Below are 24,905 nucleotides of genomic sequence, written 5' to 3'. Positions count from 1 at the left end.
TCCATGCACGGACATGCCAGGCAGCCCACACCAGAGCTTGCGAGGTAAGGCTTGTCCCCAAGTGCCTCCACACCAGCATCTGCCCTCTCCAGATGTTGTTTTCCTGCGTTCAATTACGGGGAAGAAAAAACTGCAGCTCCTGGTACATCATTTCCAGTGTGAGAGACACAGATATATGGCTGTGGGGATTTCAGCTGCACCGCCGCTCACTCCTGAGAAAAGGATCACCTTTAAAAACGGAAACTTAATTAAAAACCATAAATAAAACCAAATTGGTTGTGCTGTTACCTTGGGAGCAGCTGGTGCCATTTGGCCCAGCACAGCCCCGTGTGATTTCCAGCACCACACACGCTGCCCCAGCTTCCCACCCCTCCCTGGGCCAGCAGGATTTATCCCAACAAGAGGCACAGTGATCCCACCTGCTCTCCATGTGCACCACTGCACACGGCTACCTCAGATGGCTGCAGAAACTCAGCAGCTGTTTAATGTGTCCTAAATGTCCCCTGCAGGTCGACGCTGGGCAAGCTCTTCAGACTCCTTGTGCCTGCTAAGCAGAACGGCTCCGAAAGAGGAGCATGGTCTCCTGAACTGGGAAAATAATCTATGAAAATAGTGACTCATTCTGGATAAAGGTGGAATACACTGTGGTAACACACATACCATTTATTCCATTTATTTACAGCCACATTTTCTGCCAGAGAAGCAGAGAGAAGTATCCACCCCAGCATTCCTGCATTAATATGGAACCTTGCTCTAAAATCCTAACACATATGAAAAGTTAGAAAAATCCAGTTCCTTCATTTTTCAGATCCCTCACCCTCTGGCACCTGCCATTTAACACTCAACCCAGTTTTTCTCACTTCTTCTGAGGACCAAAATATATATAGAAGAGGGAAAAAAGCCCTAATCCTTGTCACCTTGCCAGGACATTCCACTGCAAGTATTCATGGTACGACTTGTACCAACAGCAGATCCTGAAATACTTCTCTTCACTCCTGCAGACCAGTTGGCACAGCCAACTGAACAAGCTAAGGGGAAGTCTGTGGATCCTTCCAAGAAAAAGCCTGCTACCAAAAAAACCATCACGGAAAGCAGCACATCCCTGCAAAGACAGGCAGAGCCAATTTTCCCTGCAGCAAGAGATTCAGAGTGGTTCAGGTTTTCCTTCCTTCTTCCAGCCAGAATTGCTACACAGGGAGTTCAATTCTTTGCCCAGACACCAAGGGGTGATGACAACTTTTAATTCTGACGTGGAGAAGGGCAGTCTGCAGCTTCCCAACAAGCTTCTTGCTCAGGAAGCCCCAAAATGCAGGGCCATCTCAGCATTCCACTCCTTTCAGCAATTACCACTCTTTTTGCCAACAACACTTGATTAATCCTTAACACACTGTGCCCATTGCGCTTCACCTCTTGTTTCCTTTCCACTGAATCACAACTAACCACCAACTGCAGCCAGGAGAGACTGAAAACATGCACAGCTCTAGGAAGACCATCCAAGCAGGCCCAAATGATTTCTGCGGGATTTTGAGCATCCCCAATGCCATGTGTAAAGACAACCAGCAGAGGCTTTAGAGATCTGTCCAAAGGGAAGGTACAACCAAAATAGGGGATAACACCCCAAAACCAGCACATGGGAGTAAAGTGAATCCCTGCAGTTTCCAGGACAGGAGGGCAAACAGCAGCCACTCACCAGGCAGGTGGGCTTGGAGGAACTGAGACTGAGTGACACAAGGGCTGCACCCCCCTGCAGCTGCAGGCAGTGCCCTGGGTGAGTGCAAGGCACGGCCATGGCAGGGCAGGGATGTCCACCTGGGAATGCACACAGGGCTCGGTCTCCAGCGCTGTCAGCCTGCCACATGCCACTTGCACCAGACTTGCAAGCTGATATCCTTAAGGAGCAGATCCTGGAAGCGTTTCAGCCACCACAACCAAGAGCAGACAGGCTGCTTCCTCTGAACTCCCGAAGCAACGGCGCATTGGAAGGGCTCCCCTCTGCTGACACTTGCTTCAAGGGGAGGAGTGTCATGTGCCCACCATCCCTGAGTGCCAGCTGGGCTGTCAGGCAGGGAAGCACAGCGAGGGTCTTCCTCTCAGACACAGCACACCCCTGTGCTTCCCTCTACTCACCCCTGTGCCGTGTTGTGGATGTTGTTTGCCTTGGTCTCCCTCCTCCCAGCCCCTCATGCTGAGAGCCAGCTGCCTCTGCTTGAAACCATCAATCCCAGCCCAGGAACAAAGCCAAGGCACTGAGCCTGCCAAGGGGACTCAGCTGCAGCCACGGCTGCCATCACCATCCTCCTCATCCAGGCTCTGCTCTGCACCAGGAAGAGCCACAGCTATTTTTTGGGGAGGGCACCAATGACCAACCCAACCTGCTGCAGGGTCTTGGCCCCGGAACCCTCAGGTGAGGCACCACCACTCAAAGGTTCCTCTTACAACACAGCAGGAGCTGTGTTACAGCAGCTCCTCAGACCACTAAGGTGAACCAGCAAAGCCCCCAGAGAACGGATTTTTAAGTGTGGAGCTTAAAGATGCAGAGAAACAGCAGCTGGCTCTGAAAAACAGACTAACACCTCCCCAACCCCAATGGTACCCAATCAAAATCACCTCACTAGTTACATTGGATTGAAAATGTCTTTACAATTTCTTCAAAGACTCCTCCCCCCCCCACTCTCTTTCTGCATCCCCAGATGCCCTCAAAAATTTTCAATGAATATGTCCCAGCATTCTGGCACAAGATGTCAACTGAACTGAAGCAGTATTTTTAGCCGTAATTACTACATAGTATAATTTTTGCAGAAGTACTATTTTTTGGATGTTAAGGGGAAAAGGGATGAAATGCAAGTTATTAAAAGATTTTCTTTTTATAGCATGCCAAAACATCACCATTGAAGTTGAAAATGAGGTACCATGGTAAGCATGTGGATGTGTAACATCCCCTGACAACTTTGATTAACATTTACCCACATTCATGTGATTGTCAACATAAAAATAAAGTCTGGGGACTTTGAAACACTTGTAAGCCAAAGGCAGATGCCTGGGTGACCACACCAGACCAGGCATGTGGTACAGCAGACACCAAGGTTTGCAGTTGGACTTTTTTTTAGTGATACAGAAAAACCAAGATGCATTTTTTTTTTAAACAGCATATTATTGGAGAGCAGAACTGCTTCTCCATTTTGGAAGCCATCAGTAGTGTGAAAAACAAAACCAGGCAGGAGCATGTTGCTGGGTCCTCTTTACCCATCTCCCCCAAATTTAGCTAAATCTGACCCAATTCCAATTTAACCGTGTTACTCTGTGCTAAGAAATCAAAACACTGAGAAATCCAAGCGAGCCAAGGCAGTGCAACATGCTGCAATAAATTATGGGTTATCAAAAGTGGCATGACCCTCTGTACGTGCAGGTGCCACAGGCATAACCCAGAAGGGCACATCCAGATGCAAAATGAACTTTGGAAGCTACTTTCTGCCTCCAAATTCTCACAGGTTTCTTTCTGCTGAGCACCAAGCTGAACCCAACCTACTAGAAAAAGAGGATGCTGTCTGTATTTATTATGCATCCAGCACCCTGAGCTCTTACTCCTCTCCCCTAACAGGGATGATTTTAGAGAAACAGATTCATCTCTGACTCTGCACTGGTTTTGTTCTTAGCCTAAGGAATAAGTATTAAAATAATTGCTTTGTGTACATCTACTGTAGCAAGGCTCTTATTTCACTTCCAGGCCAGTTTTTTTTTTTTTTTTTTTTCCCCAAACCACTAAACATTGAATGCAGAAGAGAAACTGTGAGAGGGAGCAGAGTTTTGCACTGAAACAGAGAGTGAGAGTGATGTCCTTCAAACAAATCAGCTCCTGTGGTTAAAGCTTGTACAGCATTCCTAGCCACAGCACTTGCCTGACTTGCACCTAAAACTCTGCCAGCCTCCCATGAGGCTACGACAGGAAACAGGGACACAGGGAGAGGCACGAAGGGAGCAGAGAGGAAAAAAGCAGCTCAGAGAAAGTTGTGAGGGGAATGCAGAAAGAGAAACAAAAACAATGAAAGCGGGGAGGAAGAGCAGCAGCAGAGGAAGCGGAGATGGGGGAGGAAATGAGCTCTTCTCACTCCTCCCTGCAGCCTCGGGAGCCACAGACCAAACCCGACCACACGGCTTCACTTCCTATGCTGAACACAACCAGTCACAGACACACGAAGCTCCACACAAGTGGGGGGGGTGGTTTTTCTGTTTTTTGTTGTTTTCAAGACTTCTTTACAACGCATGACAGCCAAAGGTAAGGAACCAGAAGGCAAAGGTGCCGCTTCATTAGCGGAAGGAATCCAAACTGGCGGTCAGTACCCAAAACCAGCATCCCACTGCCCGGGTGGGTCCCTCCCAAGCCTCCTGCTCCCACCCCAGCCCTGCCCCAAGCCCTGTTTGGTGCAGGCAGGGATCCAGTACCTTTCACTGCCCGGCTGGAACTCGGAGAGCAGGGACGGCCTCCGCCGCTGCGGCTGCATGATAGACCCTGGCGGGAGGTGGGAAGCAAAATCCCTGGAATGATGCTGGTACTCCAACAGCGCCACGTCCTGCGGGAACAAACACAGGAGAGCTCGTCAGGCGGCTGGCAGCTCTCAAGCAAGCACAGAACAACTCAAATAAAACACGTAGATATTCCTCCTTTGAAGCCCTGGGCCACAAAGCTCAGTGCTTCGCCCTCCACAAAAGGTTCCCAGTAACTCCCAGTCTCACAATCGGAATGGGAGCTCGGCCCCTTGTTCAATCCAGCCTTTTCCCGGGGCTGCAGGCAGGGCTGGCTCCTGGGAAAGGACCCCAGCAAGCCCAACCCAGCCACTGAGCACCCACACAGGGATTTTTGGCATCCATGCAGTCCTGATGACAATTGTGAATCCAAGAGTAAGAACAGGTAAGAACAAAATTAAGTCACAGGATACTTTCAGCTTCAGTAGTCCACATAGCAGCATGGAGAAAGAAAAAAAAAAGGGGGGGGGGGAAGGACAGAAGAAAAATCATAAATGTTATCTTGAAAATGTTCCTTTAAACACAGCTCTCCTGGGCTGAGCTCAAGGGGTTTGAAAGGACAGTTTGCTACTTATTATGTGTACGTCCCTTTTGTTCCTTGACCCTTGGAGAGTACAGTACAGTATGTTCCTGATTTTAATTAAATAAGAAGCCCTCCTGCTCTATGCCACAGACTGATTCCAGCAGCAGTATTTTAGGCAGCTACATTCAACTGCTATTTTTTATTTGCAGATAGATACTTGACCAGCAGACTAATCATCTAATTAACTAAGACCTTCAGCAATGGCATAGAAAACCCTGTCACGGAATAACCCTGGTAACACTGACACACATTTACCTTAGAAGAACCAACTCCACCTGGGAGTTTATTTTTGAACAGTTCTCAACTGGAACAAGAAAGCTTAAACTTCCTCAAAAAGAAAAAGGGAATTTCAGGGTCTACAGAAAAAAAAAATAATAAATAAGAGACCACATACATGCAGCTGATGTGGGCAGGGGGTCTCAACCCCAACAACTGCAACAGGAATTATTTGATCTGATGTAGTGAAGATCAATATGGAAGCTGGGGAATTGCCCCAGCAAGGTGAATGGCAGGCAAAGAAAGGGTTTGGGAGCTTAAACAGCAACAACCTGAGCCTGGAGATCCCCTCTCCCAAGCTGCAAGTGAAAAGAGCAGTCTCACAGTGGATGTCATGCTGTCCTCCAGCAAGTTGTGGAGTAGGAGAATCAAGGCCCAACACGTTTGACCATCAGAGAGTAAAATGAGAGATTTTCTGGAAAGTCAGGAAGAAAATCAGAGATTATAAACATTCAGCCAAGAAAAGCAGATCCCCTACCTCACATCCAACCTCTCTTGCACAAAAGCTGAAAAGGCCAAATATCAAAGGGAGGAGGAAGGGGAATTGTGGTTTCCTATGGCCACCACCTCTTGTGCCTAGAAAGCCGTGTCAGTTTTTGGAATCAAGTTTATTTCTCCCCACTATCAGGCAATAGTGTGGTGCTGCTCCTTCTCTGTTCTGACCAATGCTGGGAAGCATCAGGAACAAGAGACCTGTGTAGCCCCAGCTCCAGCCTGGCCATCCCAGACCTCAGCCTGTGGGCCAAGGGGCGTCTGCAGGCAGGTTCTTGCGACATTAAGAAGGGCATGACTTGGACACTGTCCACTCATCCTCCCACGGCTGTTCTGCTGTAAATCCAGGTGTGTGGGGAGGATGCAGCCCCAAAAGCTGCTTTTCCTTCAGCTCTGGAGTCCATCCATGCAGGATGCCAGGGAGGCCACAGAACAGAACATGCCATTACTCCAACCACAGATGGGACAAACACAGATATCTGAAATGAGGGAGCCCATCAGCTCTTCCAGCCCAGCCAAAGCAGAATCCCTGCCCACAAACAAGCTTCCCCACGTTCACACTTGTCCTGGTTTTAAATTAAAAATAAATATTTAAATGGAAGAGTGATGCAGCCCCTGACATCCACCTACAAAACAAACACATCGTGTCTGGGAAGACACACCAATAGGTCCAAAACCAGGACCGTCACTTTCTGTGGGTGTATAAACAAGAATTACCCGTCTGGGAGGCTCAAAGGCTGTGCCCTTGAGAAAAAAAAAAGGCTCTTGCATGCCCCAAGAACCATCTGTTTTTCCTTTTCCCCTGCCCACACTCAGCTGAGCTTTTGCCTCCTCTAACCCTGTCAAAAAATGGCTGGTGGAGCTCAGAACCTGCTGGCATGGCCTGAAGTGACTCTGACCTGCTCTGCCTTGCTTACATCCGTGTTGGGTTTTACAAGGAGAAAACAAAACCTAAAAATTAGTGAGGAGGATTAAAATTGACCAATTTCTGTGCCCTGTGATGAAGCGTTAAGAGGCACCGAGCACTGGAAGATGTAGGTGGAGTAATTGCTCAGAAAGTTACTCCAGTAAATTGCACTGTGAGCTGCAACAGTGTTTTTCAAATGCAAACACCAGAAAGGTTTAGGAGTTGCCTTCAAACTGCCTGGTGGACCTGGCAGTGCTGGGCTGATGGTTGGATTTGATGATTCTACGGGGATTTTCCAATCTAAATGATTCTATGACTCAGAAGAGGCTTCAATTTTCTCTAGCAGAGTTTTAAAGACACCTGCTGGGAGGCACCTTGCTGCCAGCACCACTGCACTTTCCACACAGACACAGGAGCAGCACCCAGAGGGTGCCACCTGAATTCCCCACCACTGAATCACACAAATATGATACAGCCCTCACCCTGACCTCAAATTTCTAGCACCTGCTCATGGGCAACTCCAAGACACCTGAAATAAAACAACTGAAGAACCCTGCAGCCCCAAACTACATGTTGCTTCTTTTCCTCTCCATTGTTTTGCTGGGTTTTGCTCAGTTCTATTTTTCTGCTCCTCCTCTCCCTCTCTGTGCATCTCTTCCTGCCCTCTGCAAACCTTCCTCCCACCCCACAAATCTGCTGATTTGCCACAGCACCCTCTCCAGACCTTTCAAATCTCCCAACTGCCTCCAGTAAGGACTTTCTTGCTTTTACATCAACTTTCCTGTTGTTCCTTGTGGTTCTGGTGCTCCCACGGGGATGTACTTTGGGAAGCTTTGCAGATTTCATGAATTCAGTAGATGTCATGACAGAAATCAAGGAAGCAGAAAGACCATGGATAGTCAGGGGCCCTGGCAAATCAGGTTAGGGGGGAGGAGGCCAGCACTAGCAGCACTGCCAAGGCCAGACAGACACCAAGAGTGCCACAGCCCCACCACAAGCCACCCCAGCAGAACAGGGCAGCTTCAGGCAAATCTTTAGATAAATGAAAAGCTAAAGACCCAGAAGTGGCCTCTTTAAAACACTTCTTCATGCAGCAGACTGAAGAGGTGCTTAGGCCCTGCCTAAGGGACCGAAAGCATCCTTTGCTGCCCACCAAGGAAGTTGGACACGTCCCTGCTGCTCCTGTGTGGGGTGCAGGGAAAGCACCCTGAGTCTCAAGGCTTCTGTGTTATCCCTTGATTTGGGAGTGCCAAGAACACTATTTCCATCCCCTTCCTGGTAAATCCTTCTACCCTACATAACCTGACTCTACCAGGCCCATTTAGATTTGCTAATCAAACTGTTTAAAGCCAGGTTCCTGAACACAGTATTACAGAAAAGTTCTTGGCAACACACAGAGAAAGCCCAGTGGAATGAAAAAGGAAGAAGCCACCCACCCCCACCTTTTAAAATTATTTTAAAGCTTCCAGCCTGCTGCCTTACCTACCATAAAGTCTCTAGCAAACTCTTCAGTGCTGTCCCCGACCTCAGGGTAACCCCCACACTAAGCCAACAACTGCAGGCAGCCGTTCTGCCTCTCTCGCTTTCTGTTTTGGACACGTGCACTTGCTGCTGTGCCTCATTTCTCCTTCCCCTGCCTGCAGCTGCTGGGTCCTGATCTTCCAGGAGGAAGAAGGGGAGGTCTGAGAGCGATGCTGGAAGCACCCCCAGGCGCTGACCCGCAGCACACGGTGCCAGAAACACCACAGCCAACAGCACCTCTGACCCTGCGCTCCCAGCTCCAGCACCAAGCACATCCACACAGACAAGGCGTGCACCGACTGCTCCATCCTGATGGCCTCCCCGTGGCTCCAAGAATCAGACTCTGAGGAGAAGACCTCAGAGACAGGAGGCCTGCAGAAAGGAAACCTGGAGCTGGTTTTGCAACAGAAAGGCGAACTGCTCCTCCTCTCTTCCTCCCACCAGCAGAAAAACAAGTACGAACACCCAGCGCTTCTGGCTTCCTTGGAAAACAGCTCTGGAGCAAACCCATGGAGACCTAGAGCGCAGCCAGATGAGAACCTGCAGCACAGCTCGAGCGGCCCAAAGCGTGAGATCCGTCCTCGTCGCTTACCACGTCCTCAACCCGAGAGAGCAACCGGGAGCTCCCCGCCGAGTTTTGGTGCAAGACAGCTTTGTTTGAAAACCACCGGTGCTTGTTTTGCCGTGACGCCGAGGAGGAGCAGCCTGGGGTCAGCCACCACATCCGCCAGCTGGGCCGGCTCCCCGGCGGAGAGCGGCACCGGCACCGCAGCCGCCTCGAATCACGGCATCGGGCGCGGGCAGCGCCGCACCTGCTGAGCTGTACCGGAGCTCCCGGCACAGGAGAGCTCAGCCCGTGACAGGCCACTGCCCCACGCTGTCCTCGTCACCTTCCACAGGCAGACAAACAGGCCTGGGCACTGCACACGCTCCTCGAGGAGCAAATGCCAGCTCCTCGCCACCTCCACCACGGATTAGGGCTGCTCCTTACAAGCTCACCCAGAGCTGTATGGAAAATAGTTTGTGTTTTCTAACAATGCGCTGCTTCTGCTGAAACATTCAATGAGGCCAGTTAATAATGGTGTGGCACAAACAGTGAGAAAAAACAATGCCAAAACATCCCTATTTATTTCACTTCTCACAAACTAGCCCTTATCTAATCTCACAAAGGATGCCTGGTCTGTCCCTGCTGCTCGTGAGCAGCTCACTGTGCCATTCTGGGAATGGTTAACCACAGGGGAAGTGATGGGGCTGGATGCCCCCCAGACCATGGCACTGGTGGCATGTGGAGCCACAGCTGGACACTTCACAGCTGCTGCTCTGGCATGTCCACGTGGCCCAGAGCAACCCAACACGGTGTCCACGATGACCACGCAGCTTTGGACTGCAAAGCCATCTCATCCCCTGGGGAAGCACGGGGCTTGTTGAGATTCCTGCACCCCCAGAACCACACAGCCAGCATGGAGCAGCATATCCCAGCCTGGCACATGCCAGGGCCTCAGAATATCCAGCAGTTAATTTGTGGAGTGCACAAAGCAGCATGGCCACCAATTTGGTGGCTTCGTCAGAGACAGGGGACCCACCCCTGCTCTGCACCCTCAACTTTGAAAAAAGAAGTTCCCTAACATCTCTTTCTGCCAGCAGTGTGACCTATTTCAGCAATAAAAGGAAGAGTTCTCTGGTGCCTGGATACCCCTTGGCACTGGCAGCACAGCATTTGCTCATTAGACCGAGAAATGCACTTTTTAGCATTCGCCTGAAGAAAATAATTTTTCCCAAAGCCAATTCTCAAAGGTAGGAGGAAGGGGAAAGGTTTGGGAGGAACCAGGGTGGTAGCAGAGCTGTCACTGCATAAGGTCCAGACACAGCTCAGGCTGTGAGGGGGCCAGTGTGGCACACCACCCACCATGCTCAGCCTCCCCAGCCCAGAGGAACCATCCTCTGCTGCTGAAAGCATCCTCTGAAGTGCAAAGGAGGTGATTATTGATCCAAACAGGTTGTCCACAAGCACAGTGCTGTCTGCCCAACTTCCTCCCCAAAACCCTGTGAGGAGCTCACTGCATGTTTAAGAAAAAAGTATCAGCAACATAAACTAAACAATAACTCCTCCACAATCAGCTCTGCTATTAAAGATAAGGTCAGTAATAAAAACCTGGCTGAATACATGCATTTTTATCTTGCCTACAGGGATGCAACATGTGCTGAAAAGACAAATGCCCTTACTGTCCCCAGACAGTCTCATTGCCATCCATCTCTCAGAAGCTGCTGACTTGGCCTTTTGTTTTAGGAGGTGACCACAGTGCGCGTGGCCCCTCGTTGGAAGGCATTGATTCCTCCCTGCCATCCCTGCAACCAAGGCCACGACTGCTGCCAGCACTGATGGCATCTGTACCAGCTGCACAGCACTGCACCCTTCTCGATGCCCTCTCCCACCTCTCCAGCAAAGCAGGGCTGTCAGCAGTGCTCGGCTGCCCGGTCTGAATGTGCCATTCATGGAGAAGTCACGTCTCGGTGAGGACAGCTCTCAGCTGTTGTGGCTTCCCGGTCATCTGACCGGTGCCGGGTGCTGGAGCCAGCTGCCAGCCCTCTCCCCAGCAGCCAGAGGTGCCCACAGAGCAGCAGCACATCCACTACAGAGCTGCTTTTCAGCCTCTCCCCATCACAAGACTTTTGTCCCAGTCGCATCCAGGCGCCTTTGAGTCGGGAATGACCCGTCTGCCCTTCCTCCAGCCCCCACGCCTGGTGCTGTGCTTCCTGAAGCCATGAACACACACCCAGGGTGAGCAGCTCTCTTCACACAACAAGCCCAAGCTTTCTACCATAAAAGGCACCAGGTCATTTAGCTCATCATCACATCTCTTCTGTAGCACAGGCCCCCACCACCTCCTACCACACCTGCTCCCATGCAACACCCAGAACCTATCTGCAGGTCCACGTAGGACCCTTTCAGCTCTCCATGTCTCCTACTCTTCCTTACACCTCCACAGTAAATCCTTCACTTGCTCAGTATTTTGAATAAATGCTGTGACAATGACAACCAGCAAGAGTCCCCAGTCTTGCAGAAGGTGCCTCCAGGGGCTGGTGGGGCAGTGCAATCAGTCAGGCCTGAAGCACAGGAAAAGGCTCCAAAAGTGGCTATAGTGCCTTTGCCAAACCACATAAGCAGTGGAAGTTCTTTCTTCCCCTGTGGATTTACAATCATGAGATCAACCAAAAGCAAAGCATCACCTTCTGCATCAAATCACGTCCAAAAAGAAGATTAGGGAGCAACCACAGAAGTTTACTGTAGCTTGAAATAAAAGAAGTGTTTTGGATAAAGGTTACATCCTAGGGAAAACAGATTTAAATACAAACTGTTGTAAGCCAACTTCTTCCCAGCAATGGGAGGGAGACCCTAGGGCAGGGAATTAGGTGTCCTGTTCTTTCACCTCCATGCTCTCCCAGTCCCAGAGCAGAAAGCCAATTTTCTGAAATCCACCACTGAGCTGCTCAGAGCTAATGCAATCTGTCACTGGAAAGGTACTCAAGAGAGAGCGAGCTGAGTTCTCGTGACAGACCTGATCAGAGTCAGTATTTCCAAGGTATGTCTTTTATTTTCAGGTCATTCCTTAAAACATTAGCTGGAGCCCAGCAGGCAGAATTCAGGATTCCCCTCTCTCAGCAGGTAGCAAGAGGCTGTTCTTTGTGCTCGGAGGTGGTGCACCATAAACTCTTCCGTTTCTCTGGTTCCTGCACTGACACAGACCAGCATTTTGCTCCCAGGAGACAAAAGTGTGACTAACTACTCCAAGGAAAACTACCACAGCAGCAGTAAGGCACAGTACAGTGCCCCTGTGCAGGCTTACCTGGTGCTGCTGTGCCACACCGACCATGTCACCGTGGAGAGGAGCGAGCTCCTGCCATCCCCGGAGCCTGCGCCTCCCTCCTGACAGCACCTTCCACAGCAGGACACTGCGTTCAACCAGCCCTGCTCAAACTGCTGGGAGGAGGAGTCTGGGCAGGGAAGGCACTCCATTCCCCCCAGGCCACTTTTTGGCTTGGACACCAAATCAACACGCAAGTTTGCACCAAGCTCTTGTGTCTGGCTCACACAGACAAGGAAGTTATTTATCATGGGCCAAAGCAAACGAGCGATGGGGCCCGGACGCTCCTGCACAAGGCTGTGTTGAGAATGGGGAGCTTAATGAAGGAACTGCTGAGCTGCTCCCAGGCAGGAGAGGTGGCACGGGAAAAGCACAACAGTCTCAAAGCTGGAACAGAGGAGTTGAGGAGGGCTTAAGTTCACCTTTCCATCCCAGATGAAGCTGTGTGCAGGGAATGGGGGTAAACAGCAGGAAGGAGGCAAAATGAGCCTCTTGTTTGGTAGGGAGGGAAAAATGCTCACAAAGGGGAATTCAAGTGATGATGGAGCACCAATTTCATATGAATGTGTACACACCCCAATCCTACCAATCCCTAATCCTGTTTAGCATCTCTAGTACATAAAACACTTAAAACACCCCAAAAGCAGATGCTGCTGCTTGAGGACACCTTGTGTGCCCTGACCCCAGCATTTCCAGCACCTGATACCACCCTCCTGGAAAGCCCAGCCTGCATCCAAAGCCACACCATTCCTGCTCTGAAATGTCAGGTCACTAACAGGAGCAGGAAGGCTGGTAAGGAGGTCACAGCAAGAAACTGGATTCACACAGGAGGAAACGAAGGGAACCCTTCTTTTCCCAGGGAATATTGATCATTAAGAGGTTTTATAAAGAAAGGGGGACATGCACTACACAGGAAAATTGATCTGTTTACAGAAAATATCTGCAGGTTGCCTGAAAATGAATATCCTTCATGTGAAAGTTTCCTTTGAGAGAGCATGAACTTTGGACACATTAGAAGGTTAAGAGCGTAAGTAATGTGTTTTTTCACCTTTAGCTAAAGGTCACGGAGCATTCAAACAATTCCCCTGTTTCCAAGCTGAACATGACAGAAGTCAACTGCACACCCCAACATTACAGCTAATGAATATGGAAAACAGAAATGTTTTCCCTGCACTTTGGCCAAGAACCACTCTGTGCCCTTAAGAAGAAACTGCTGACTATTGGAGATTTTAGTTTTACCCCAAGAAAGTCAAACAAACCAGAACCTTTTCACTAAGCTTCTTTCTGCCTGTTAAAAGCACGCTGAGTTGTCAAAGCTTTTTGCAAGTCATTGTCTACTAAGACAGAATTAATTTCAGGGTCATTATAAAATTTTGCACCCTTTTCACCCAGCCTTCCCAACAGCTGTTGGGACCAGAGAGGAGGAAAACACCTGAGTGTGTTGCTTACCCCGTGGAAGCAGCCCTTTGCTGCATCAGCCATTGGAGAGAGCTCAGTCTGGGTCAGACCCACGGGTTCACAGCCCTGCCCAAAGCTGGCAACCAGGAGTGAAACCAGACAACAAACATCCTCACTCAACCAGTACTGGATCTTCCCTGCCAACTCCAAACTCAGCAGTAGCTCGTGGAACATGCTGCTGGGAGGAGGTGCCCATATGTACAAAGCATATTTCTGTTTGTTTACTTGAAATACACTTTTTTTTCCCCCATTTTGTTGGATAGTCCCTTAGGCTTTATGTGATGGTAGAAGAAAAATCCCTCAGCCTGCTTCCACTGCCTCCTGCCCCTTCACAACATCTCCTCTCACTTGCCTCATCTGTGAAATCAAACAGCTGCAATCCTTTAAATCACTTTTCATAAAGTGTCTCCAAGCCTAAAATAATGTCACGGCTCATTTCTGAGCTCAGCATTCCTGCCGCGCCGCATTTCCCTGGGTGCGACCGTCACAGTTGAGCTGTGATTATTTATTTATATTATAATAGCATTTGCAGCCCTGCTGTGCTCAGCCCTGCACACGCGCCCAGGAGGTGACCCAGGGCGTTTCCACCAGCAGGATAAGGATCCCTGAGCTGACGAATTCCCAGTTCTCAGGAAAGGATGTCTTGGAACGCAACAAACCAGAACCAAAATTTAATTAGATGCAAGACATGTTAGTGTCGGGCTGGTTTTGGCCTCTCTTGGTTTCTTCCAAACAAGCTCTCACTGTGCAAACACACCCCATGACAAAACTGACCTGGCCAAGACATGCAAGCAAATACCGCTGACTTTTAATATTAAACAGCGCAGCAACTTCAAAGGAACTGGGCTCTCCTCTCCCAAGCAATCCCACCAGAGATCAGCTCCAGCCCCAGAGCCATGGCCAGGTTCCAGCTCACGGCGCCGCCGAGCAAGAGACACGTGTTTGTGAACAGCTGAGAGCGGCGGGGCAGATCATGCAGGGACACGCTCCCAGAAACGCTCTGCCTTCCCTCCCAGCACAGGCAAGGTGCGTCCGTTTGTGTGGGGCTGGCACGCTTCTGCCCAGAGGAGTCTTCTGGCTTTCCATCCAAAAAAAAAAAATCTCAGCTCGGACCTCTCCTGCGTCCAGACACCCAGAAGGTATCACATAACTTCGGGTGATTACATGTGCCTGTAAAAACAGCTTCTAGAAGTGAACGCCAGCAGCTTCTTCCAACATTAATACAACAGAACAAAACCAGTGTTCACTGCAGGCTGCAGAAACCCCCAGCTCCAGCCCACTGCAAACAACTGCTCTGCTCATCCTGCTCTTGCAGAAGAAGCAGTCGGGATTTTGCAGGAGACAAGAGCTCAGCACCCCAAGGACAGGAGCCATTCACACTCTTTAAAATTTATCTCCACACTGCAGATTGAGGTTCCTTTGGTCTGCTTTTAAACCCCAGTCTTGCAACAACTGCAGATTGTGCTCACCTGGTTGCATCCTCCTCCTGCTCGGGTTTCGTATAAAAAAGGAGAACTGGGATTTTCTTTTTGAGACAAATGCTCTTGGTTATGTTCCAGCCCCCAAACAAACACGCTCACAGTGATGGAAGCAAAGCTCCCATAAATCGAACCAGGTCAGCGTGTCTCATAGCCAGGATGAAAAGCTTCTTTGTGCAGCAGCACGCAGGCCCCGAGCGATGTAGATGAGCCAGCAAACGCAGCCAAGAGCTCGTCCCGCGCCCTCCTTAACATTTCTATTTCAAAGCCTTTCCAATCTCCAGGTCTGCTCCTTGTGCCACTCAGCTGAAGCCAGGCAAAGAGGGCAAATGAGGGAATTTCAGCCCTTCACTGGCATTTCATGGGTTTCCAGGCTCTCAAGTCGAACACTAAGAGCAGCACAGACTGAATTTGACCATTCAGTAGCACAGACTGTCAAAATAACCCCCAGACAAGGTCTCCTCCCTGACTTATGTTTCAGGCACCTTCCACCTCACTGTGATCCACCAAGAAGCAGCTCAAAGACCCTTGGAAGTGTGAGCCATACTCCAGCACCTAATAAGATTCTTTTAAGCAGCCTGAGCTGACTAAAGCTGTTCCACTAAGAAGAGTTTCCTCCGTTAAGGGCTTAAACTGAAAACATTCACTCGTCTGGGATGAGCAAACACAGGCATGAGTGAGACAGCACAGAAAGGAGAGGCTGGATCCAGGTGAATTAACCTCTGTGAGTTCTGGTATTCAACAACACAGAGCCAAAAAAAAAAAAAAAATCATCTCCAGCTTATAACTTGATCCAAGAAGAGAAAAGATTACAGGTCAAGACTAAGAGGGGGGGAAAGGAGGGGGAAGGATAAAATGGAAAGCTCAGCAGCTCAGTTATCTTCTTGCTCCCCAGGAGAGCTGCATAAAGAGAGGCAGGTCTGCTAACAGAGGGCAGGAGGCAGGTTCACTCTCAGCAGTTTGCCTGGGAACCAGGAGAGCCCTCCTGCAGGTGTGAGGAGCAAGGACTGGGCTCACTGGGAAGCAGTGAGCCCACAGGTAGAAGAGGATGGTCCTTCCCTTGTGATTCAGCGCCAAGGAAAGGCCACGTGGAAAAAGGCTGGAGGGCACGTGCTCCTGCTCCACAAGAATGGTAAAACCTTCCCCTTTGCCCCCAGGCTGGATGCGCCCAACCAAGGGTGCTCTTGCCAGGAGGACAAACAGACACGGGTGCTCAGAAGTGATGAGCCAGATCCCATGAGCACCACCACAGCAAGTGCTTAGGAAAAGGCTGGAAAGGGAGAGAAAAACTGAAAGCGCCATATGGAGAAACAAAAGAGGATCCCATGAGAGAGGAACAATGAAATCCTGTACCACAGGCACGGAAACGGTCTGATTTCTCTGTAACAGCCGCATCAGAGACCGGCGCAGCTGAACCACTGCCCCGGCGCTGGGGACACCCGCGTGGCTCCCGCCCTGCCAGCGGCTGGGGAAGGAAAGCCTCGGCCTTACCGCATGCGGTCGGGCAATCTGCACCGGGTAGGACATGGCGTGCGGGGGGTAGCGCGGCTCGGCCGCGCGCCAGCTCTGCGTCACGGGCTGCGTGGAGCCAGACATGGCCAAAGAGCAGGCGCGGCGGCGGCTGCCTCCAAATCACCAGCGAAGGATCAGGAGAGCCGAGAGCTCCTCTTCATCGCGTGGGCGCTTTCCACGTCGCGCAATAGCTGGAAGGAAGCGGGAAAGCAGCAGGTTAAAATTCAGTCAGCCGCAGTCCTGCGACACAGCCGAGCATCAGGCCTCGAGCTGTCACCAAAACCTCGCTGCCCTCGCAATTCCCCAGCAGCCCCGTTTTCCATTTGGCAAACCCCACTGCTAAGTTTCTTCTGTACGTTACTCCTGTCACAGGAAGTCCAAATGTAAGATTTTCCCAAATTTATCCCACCCCGTTTCCCCAGAAAGCCTTCACCCACCACCAGCAGGACCAGGAAGCCAAACTGCCAGCTATTTCTTTGGGTCCTGTTGATCTCTAAGTCTCTTGGAGATGGGTATTTTTTTGCAGGGTGACTCAGTTTCCAAAAACACGGTCTAGAGTTTTGGCATTTCAACACAAAACCCAAAAAGGCACGAGGTCCCTCCTCCCCAGCCCATCCCTTTCAACATCCACACTCTCACACGCCAGTGCTCTTCTTTCCAAGCTGTGGCCACTTCTGCAGCCCTCTGAGGTAAGCCCTGATTTAATGGCAGGAGGGACACCAGGCACTGACCTCGCCTGCAGCTGTGTCCATCCATGAAGCTACAAAAAAAAACCAGGACTAAAGCATGTCACACACCTTCAGTGCCACCTGGATCAGCCCTTCTGACAGGGCCAGAGTGCCAGAGAACACACCACAGCCCCGAGGGTATTTTCACAAACACCCCTGTCACCCACGCTTAACTCCTCAACCACCTGTTGCAATTCCTTTAGCAGCTGCAACAAAATCAGGAAAACCAACAAAGTGGCAAGGTGCCTCTTGGCCCCAGGGGGAGATTTACAAGTTACTGATTTTTATAGATACTTCACACTTTTTGCTCGGTGATGGTTTTAAACCTCCTGGTTTTTGTCTGGATTACAGAGGAAAAAGTAACAAAGGTCTAAATGCTGCCCTTCAACGCCGTCAGTGTGAGGTGCATTAACTATTACTCTCAAATTAACAGCTAGTTACACAAAGCATAAATTGCCACTGCTGCCTGCCCGGGTCAGGGGATGTTATCAGGACTGATCCCAAGCAGGGATCAGCTCCCTGGCACCCATTCTCCATCCCAGCCAGCGCTGTGCACGCTCCCACACCTCCTCCCCAGTGCAGGTACGTGTTTTGTATGGATTTGTGCAAGGGTTTTGGCGGTAGCAAACTCTTCCAGCAGCACACCAGAACAGCAAAGGAAACTTCCAGTGCTCCCAGGAGCCTCTCCCCACACTTGTGGTCTCTGTGCATGGGGAGCACAGCCAGCCCCAGCCAACGCAATTTCAACTGAAACAGCAGTTGGCATGCACAAAAACCAAAAAGGGGGTGGGAAAGCTGGGAGAAAAAAATAAAAAAGAAAGAGGAAGCTTTTCTTTTTCTATTTCTTTTCCCTCCTGCGAGACCACAGATGAGCCCGTGCTGATAAAGCCCTCGCTATCTGCTGCAGGCAGGCACAGGGCTGCCTCACTGGTTTGCCAGCAGCCTCACAGCCAGAAATAAACCAAACCAAGCAACGGTCCCTGGCAGCCAGGCACCACAGTCAGCCAGTGGAAGGCAGCCCAGGGAGGCCCTCTCACCCAGAGGTCAAATCTTACAGAAATCATCTTCTCAGCAAATCCCCATGAAGCTTAAGGATGGCAAACACACAAAGACATCACCACGCTCCTGATGGGGGTCAGGTGAGTCTTTCTGAAAAAGGTATTTTACCAAGTGACAAATGGAAAAAGACAAGGTTTAGCTCTCCAGGCAGGGTGCAAAGGGACAACCAGGTCCCTCCTGCTTTCAGCTCACTCCCTGCACAGGAGCTGGGATTGCCCCCAGATATCCCTGCTGAGCCCCAGGGCGCCTTACCTGCCAGCCCAGGGAAGCAGTGGTGGCCTGGGAGCAGCCTGACCCTCATCCCAGATGAGACAGCCTCGCCATGCAAGAGAGCTTGGCGTGCTCAGCACAATCCACCCCGGGCAGGAAAGCCCCTGTGCGCACGGGGGAATTCAGAGGCACCCAGAACAGGCGTATTTCTACTTCCAGTATGACTGCCCCACTTCCCCTCGTGCTTCCGACCGGATGGGATCTTGATCACCCATTCCCACCCTAAGCTGGGGGCTGTGCCAGGAGCACGTGGTTCAAAACCTGCCGTGCTCACCCTCCCAGGAGACACCAGCACCCTCCCAAGGAAACACCAGCACCCTCCCAGGAGACACCAGCACCCTCCCAGGAGACACCAGCACCCTCCCAGGAGACACCAGCACCCTCGCAGCTCTCCTGCCGCCCAGCTCTAGGGGCAAAACCTCCCTGCAGCTGCCAAGGACATGTGCACAGGGCTCTCAAGGGCTCTGAAAGCTCAGTGGGATCTGCAGTAATATAAGGTACTTTCCCAATAACAGATTCAAACTCAGACATCTTGGCTTAGGGCCACCTACAAGTTAATTAGCACATGTAAAAATATATATATACACACACACACACTCTCCAACCAGAGTCCATGGCAGCTTTCAGCAAGCCAAGGCTTCCTGGAAGCACAGCAGGTAGACCTGACCATGCTGAGGCAGCTGTCTGCAGTAAAAGAAATAGGATGATTTTTTTTTATTTAACTCTTCAGATCAGCAGTTCAGCTTAAAACACAGCACCAGGTGCAAAGCCACATGGTATCGAACTCTAAAACAGTTTAAAAGCTTTTTTGCCTTGGTCTGTGCAACTAAAGAAAGTTAACTGTCTACTAGGGGAATACAGACACAGGATGAAAATACAGGGGGCCAACAAAACCATCCTGCACCAAGGCACAGTGTCTGTGAGCTGTGTCCCGCAGTAATCACAAGCTAGCAGCAGCAGCACAAAAGGATTTTTTCTTAACAAGGGCAGCAAACCACCTCTGCCTCTATTGAAGCTTCTTGTTAGAAGCCCTGGGAAGACAAAAGTAAAAATCACGTGGTCCTTGCAGGCAGGAGAGAAGCACTGCCCATGCATTTCCACATCTGCAACCAGCAGGTCACCAGCAAAATCCCAGCACAATGCCAAGGTCCTGGATGTTTCTACCACAGTAGGACTGGGCTGGAGCCAAAGGTCACCAAAGCACTGGGGCAGCTCCACAGATGCTTCAGATCACACCTCAGGTCCCATTTTTACCCTCCATGTGCCCAGCCCAGCACTGCTCCGGGGAGGAGGGTCCATGACCAGCAGGCAAAAGGGCTATGGGTGTTCCCACTGGGGAGTAAAGTGAGAGCACATCTTGCAGGGCATGCACTGGTGCCCTTCTCTGGGTCCAGCTGGGACACCACCAGGACACCTATTCCAGCAAAAGACACTGGGGCTGCCTCCTCCTCCAAAACTCAATTATTTTTAAGAGAGGAACACAAACAATAGGAACATATTCATGGAAGTAAGAGAGAGAGCGCAGCCAGGCTCTTTAAATCTTTAAAATCAAACTGTTTAGTTCTTACTTTCTCAACTGATTTTGATGAAGAACAGACATTGTCTCACAGGAAAGGTATTTCCCCCCCCCAGTTAGAGTCTCCATCTGAGACTGTTTTACCCACAGACCTGCATTAGCCATTACAGCACTAGGTACTAGGAGATTTATGGTCTCTGATTAGGAACAGGAGAAAGCTGGAGGTTATCACCACAACCAGAATCAGGGCTACAACATGAACCTGCGGAGGAGGTGAGTGCCTATGGAACCTCCTGTACCTGTTTTATTTTCACCTGTTGAAAGACTCACAGGATTCTGGCCCACTGCTAAAGCCTTCATCATCCTCCCCCTGCCACCACCCTGCTCTCCTGTTTCTCCTCTTCACGTGCCATTTACCATCTAAAATTGTTTCCCCAACACCTGTTCTCCCAGCTCACACCACAAAAGCACACTACAAGCCACAGCAAGTCGCTGCAGGCTGGCCCACATGCCAAGGAGCTCTGCCCCAGCGCCAGCCAGCTCCAGGCAGTGTGCCCCAGCCTGTGCTAATGGGGTGCACAGCACCAGGCCAGGCACATTCACATCCAAAAGAGGGGCACAGAGCAGTCCACAACACCCTGCAGCCACCTCTGGATTCCCAGCCCACAGCTCTTGGGCACAGGGCTGTACAGCTCCATCCTGGACCTTCAGTGCCACAGCAAAGCCTACAGTGATACAGGCAGGACCCTGCTAAAACCCTGCAGGTCTAAAATAAGGGGTTTGCAATTAAATCCAGCTGCAAAAAAAAAAAAAAATTAATTAACATCATTCAACACACTTGTTGCTCTTCAAAGTTACAGACAACCTTCCTGATTTGTTCTGGACTCCTCAGGGAGAGCAGGATTCCCAGGCGAGGTCCCTGGCTTGACTGGTGCAACACAAATGTGGGCCAGTTGCTGTAATTACCCCGTGCCTTAGTTCATCTATCTGAAAGGTGAGAACAACAAGACACTCCCAGCTCACAGAAAATACCGGTTCATCTGTTCTCAGAGGAGTTCTAAAGATCCCAATGAAAACACATGGCTCAAGTTCAAAACACACTTTTTTTTTTTTTTTTTTTTTTTTTTTTTTTTTTTTTTTAAAGCAAGGACATGCTGAAATAAGATTAACAGAATATTTTGTTTCCTAAGTCCAGAGTAATGTTACTCAACTTGTGGTCTACGGACCATGGATGATCTACAGAAGACGTTAAGAGGCAGCCCACAAAATGCCTGCCATACCCCTTATTAAAAGGCAAAAACTAGTACCACCACACCATGCAGACATGGTAAATAAGAGAAAAGCTGTTGGCACTCACCAGTGCATTTAACTGAAGAGTATTGACAACAAAGCTCATATTTAATTACATTAAATGATGCAGTTTTTGGAAAAAACAACAAAGTCATCTTTAATCAAATGCTAAATACACGACAATTTTCCTCTTCAAACAAGAAATAAAAGGTATATATCCTCCAGTCAACTTGTGTATTTTCAAATAAAAGTTAAGGGAGACCTTTGTAACGCTGCTTAATTAATACCAAGCTGTAACATCCACTTCCAAGAGCCCAACCAACCACGATGCCTAAAAAAATCCCAGCACCCAGTTGTGTGTGGCACAGCAGAGTGCATTGTTTGTCAGCCTCTGCCCCACTGACGTGCAGCTCTAGATCAAAACCAGACCTGAAAAGCAGCTAAGAGATTTACTCACTCTTGCTTTAAAGGACTAGTGGAAGCAGAAATAATTTAGATGCGATGAAAAGGTAGAGAGCTGCTCCTAAGAAATGCACCACAACATAACCTTAATGGATTTGTCTAATCAATATGTGCATGAAATTTTCTTGGAAGACAGTTGACATTATACACAAACATTTGTATGTACTGTATCTATGAAGTCCTTTCAAGAGGAAAGCAGGCTGTCTGCCACAAATTTAGGGCTCTATTCAGAACAACAAAGATAACAATGTCAATGTCTGCAGCCTGGGAATCCACAGTTCAATCACAGCAGAGCACAGAGGTTTTGCATTAACATTGCAGCACGGGGTCAACATGAAAGATCAGGCACATCCTGAGCTCTGTGGCATGAAGGAGAGGTTATTTCAACCCTAGGGATCAAGGCTTGTACCTGCATATGATCCTAAAACATTTTCCTTGCTTTGGAGGAGTACAGAAGTCAAGCCAGACTGGCAGCACCCTGCACATGATGGTCAGACCCTGCAGTTCCTCAGCTGCTCCTCCAACATCAGTACCCAAAACAGCTCTTGTCCCCTTCCCCATCTCACCCACTGGCAGAGCTCTCCTCCCTCTTCTCTTTTGTCCCGATGACTTCTGAACTAGATTTCTTCCTTGCCTGACCAACGGTGCGGCTGCACAAGCAATTATGGCAGCAGATCTGGGGGAAGAAGGGACCTCGCAGCACCACCACAGAGCTGCTCAGGGCAGAGTGTTGCCTTTGTAAGAAGGTACAACCAGTCCCTAAGGCCATGGAGGGGATGAGAGAAGCTCAGGAGTCTCTCATGCTCGTTTGCTGTCTCATAGCTGCAATCAGGCTGCATCAGCTCTCCCAACCACGGCATGGCTCCACAGAGAACCGGTTCCAACCCCTGATGAAAGATGACTTCTCTGCCCTGCTCCTATCACTGCCCAAAGCCACAAAGCAGGATTTGCCACTTGCATTTCTCCTTTTCAATCTTTCCAAGCTATTTTGAGCATGAGACCCATTTTAGCTCTGCCCCAAGATAACCTTTGCCAGCATTTGTGTACAGATCTTGGCACCGCGGCGGCACGGAGCAAGGTCAGAGCGCTGGATTTTGCCAGCCCCATTCCCAGTAGCGTTTCGAAAAGCAGGTTTGCCAGGCCAGCTGCTCCCAGCCTAATGCTTCTGGAACGGACATGCTGACTGTGCACTGTGATTCCTGTCCCTGACAGCCCTTGCTCAGACCCCAGCCCACAGCAGGAGAATCTGATTCCCCAAGAGCCGATGAGACACCTGCGCAGCCGCCCCAGCGCTCCTCCTCGCCAGGGGAGCACTTGCAGGAGGTTTCACATGCTTTAAATACATCTCAGCCCTCAGCAGAGGGGCTGCAAGTGACCTTGTGATGGTTCCCAGAGGGATGTGTATGCGCCTAAAAGAACAAGACTGACCCATTTCTCTTTGCAGGAGCACTTGGCCATCACTGCCCAGCTGCAGGGACATTGTCTTATTAAAATGCACAAGCCACATACCAAGTGCCAGCCTGGCCATGCCTCCAGCCTCAGGTCAGCATCAACATGGCCAGTCTGAGTCTTTGCTTTTCAAATCCAGTCTTAATGTGCTTCTTTTTCTTTAGTCTCTCAACTTCCATTGTTGGATTCCCCCCTTGGAATCAATCTAAAGAACATGAGCACCTCCAGATTTTGCCATTGAGACTGGTAAATCATGCAGGCAACGCATGGCTGTCTGAGCAGTGAGCCTGTCAGCAGGGACACGATGGCAGAGCTGTTGCTCCTGTTATGCAACAGCATCACTGCTCCCGTGTCAAGGCACCCACAGCCCTGCAAACCCTTTCCCAAGCTGCTCCGAGGGAAGCGGGGACAGCCAGCACGCACACGGCCACACGCAACCCACATGCCCAAAAGGGACACCTCAAGTAATTAAAGATAGTGACAAGGAACAGTGAAACAGAAACCCACACCAAAAAAAAAAAAAAAAAAAAAAAGTTATAAAAAAGGGGGGGGAGGTGGGATTTGGATCCACACACAGGCCATTCATGGAACAAAGGAGTTATTTTAAGTCTGGGCTGGAAAGAGAAAACAAATTAGACCATGCAAGGCCTTTGTTGAAGATGATCTGCAAAGACAAATGGAAACGCCTGGAGAGGAAATTAAAAAAAAAACCTAACATGAAACCACCCGGGCACTGGGACTGCAAAGGGAAACAGGGCAGGGGACTGGAGAAGGAAAGGAAAGGATTGACAATCAGATTCCAAAAAGGAGACAAGATAAGAAAACCAGTGCAGGACAGCAAAAGCAGACTAACAGAACTGACTGGTAAAACCCCAGGGATGGAAAAACAGCTGAAAATGTCCCATTTTGTGGTGGAAGCCCATCCCAAAGTTCCAGATACAGAAATGCAGGAGTTGAAATTAAAAAGCACATCTGCTGGGGCAAGATGGGCTGTGCAAATAACCAACCAAACCCTCCTCCTCTTCTGCCCAACCCCCTGTCTGGCAGCCTGGCATGCTGCAATATTCACCCTGTGCTGCCACATCCACCTGGGATGGGATCCAGGCAATTTTAAGCATGGTGCAAGAGCAGACAGCCCGTTCCAGGGCAAAGCTCCTTCTCTCCCCACTTCCAGACCCCATTTTTCTCTCTTCCCTGCTCACACTGTACATCTTTCCCACTTCAGCTACCCCCCCTCTTATATTAAACATGGACTTAAATGCTGGAACTGTTACGCAGTTCTAATCTCAGTTGAATAAACACACACCAGCAAGTTTAAATCAAAAAAAAACCCACGCAATTCCTTGCTGACAATGATACTGTAAGCATATGGGAATTTCAGCCACGCTCCCAAGTGCATTAAACAGCACATTAACAACTGGTGCTGTAACAACACATCACCACTGTGTCCACTCGCTGCTCCCAGGAGCTCACCTAAAGCCCAGGCTACCCAGACAAACAAGGCTTTTAAAATGCAAGGC

General features: G+C 49.9%; 1 protein-coding gene across 13 annotated transcripts in view; it reads right to left on the bottom strand.

Annotated features, from left to right (window-relative positions):
- The window catches only part of NCOR2 (nuclear receptor corepressor 2), a 230,542-nt gene that overhangs the window by 142,496 nt on the left and 63,141 nt on the right, over positions 1-24,905 (bottom strand). For all 13 annotated transcript variants that reach the window (XM_053993433.1, XM_053993441.1, XM_053993442.1 and 10 more), the window contains exons 2-3: positions 16,591-16,802; positions 4,441-4,568 (exon numbers count right to left, since the gene is read on the bottom strand). In XM_053993433.1, the coding sequence (XP_053849408.1) occupies positions 4,441-4,568; positions 16,591-16,695 (233 nt within the window). In that variant the 5' untranslated portion in view covers positions 16,696-16,802. The remainder of the gene's footprint in view (positions 1-4,440; positions 4,569-16,590; positions 16,803-24,905) is intronic.

The sequence above is a fragment of the Vidua macroura genome, chromosome 18 (genome assembly GCF_024509145.1).
Source record: "Vidua macroura isolate BioBank_ID:100142 chromosome 18, ASM2450914v1, whole genome shotgun sequence".
Taxonomy (NCBI): Eukaryota; Metazoa; Chordata; class Aves; order Passeriformes; family Viduidae; genus Vidua; species Vidua macroura.
Note: the sequence above shows the minus strand (reverse complement) of the source record. Positions and strands in the feature narration are given on the sequence as shown.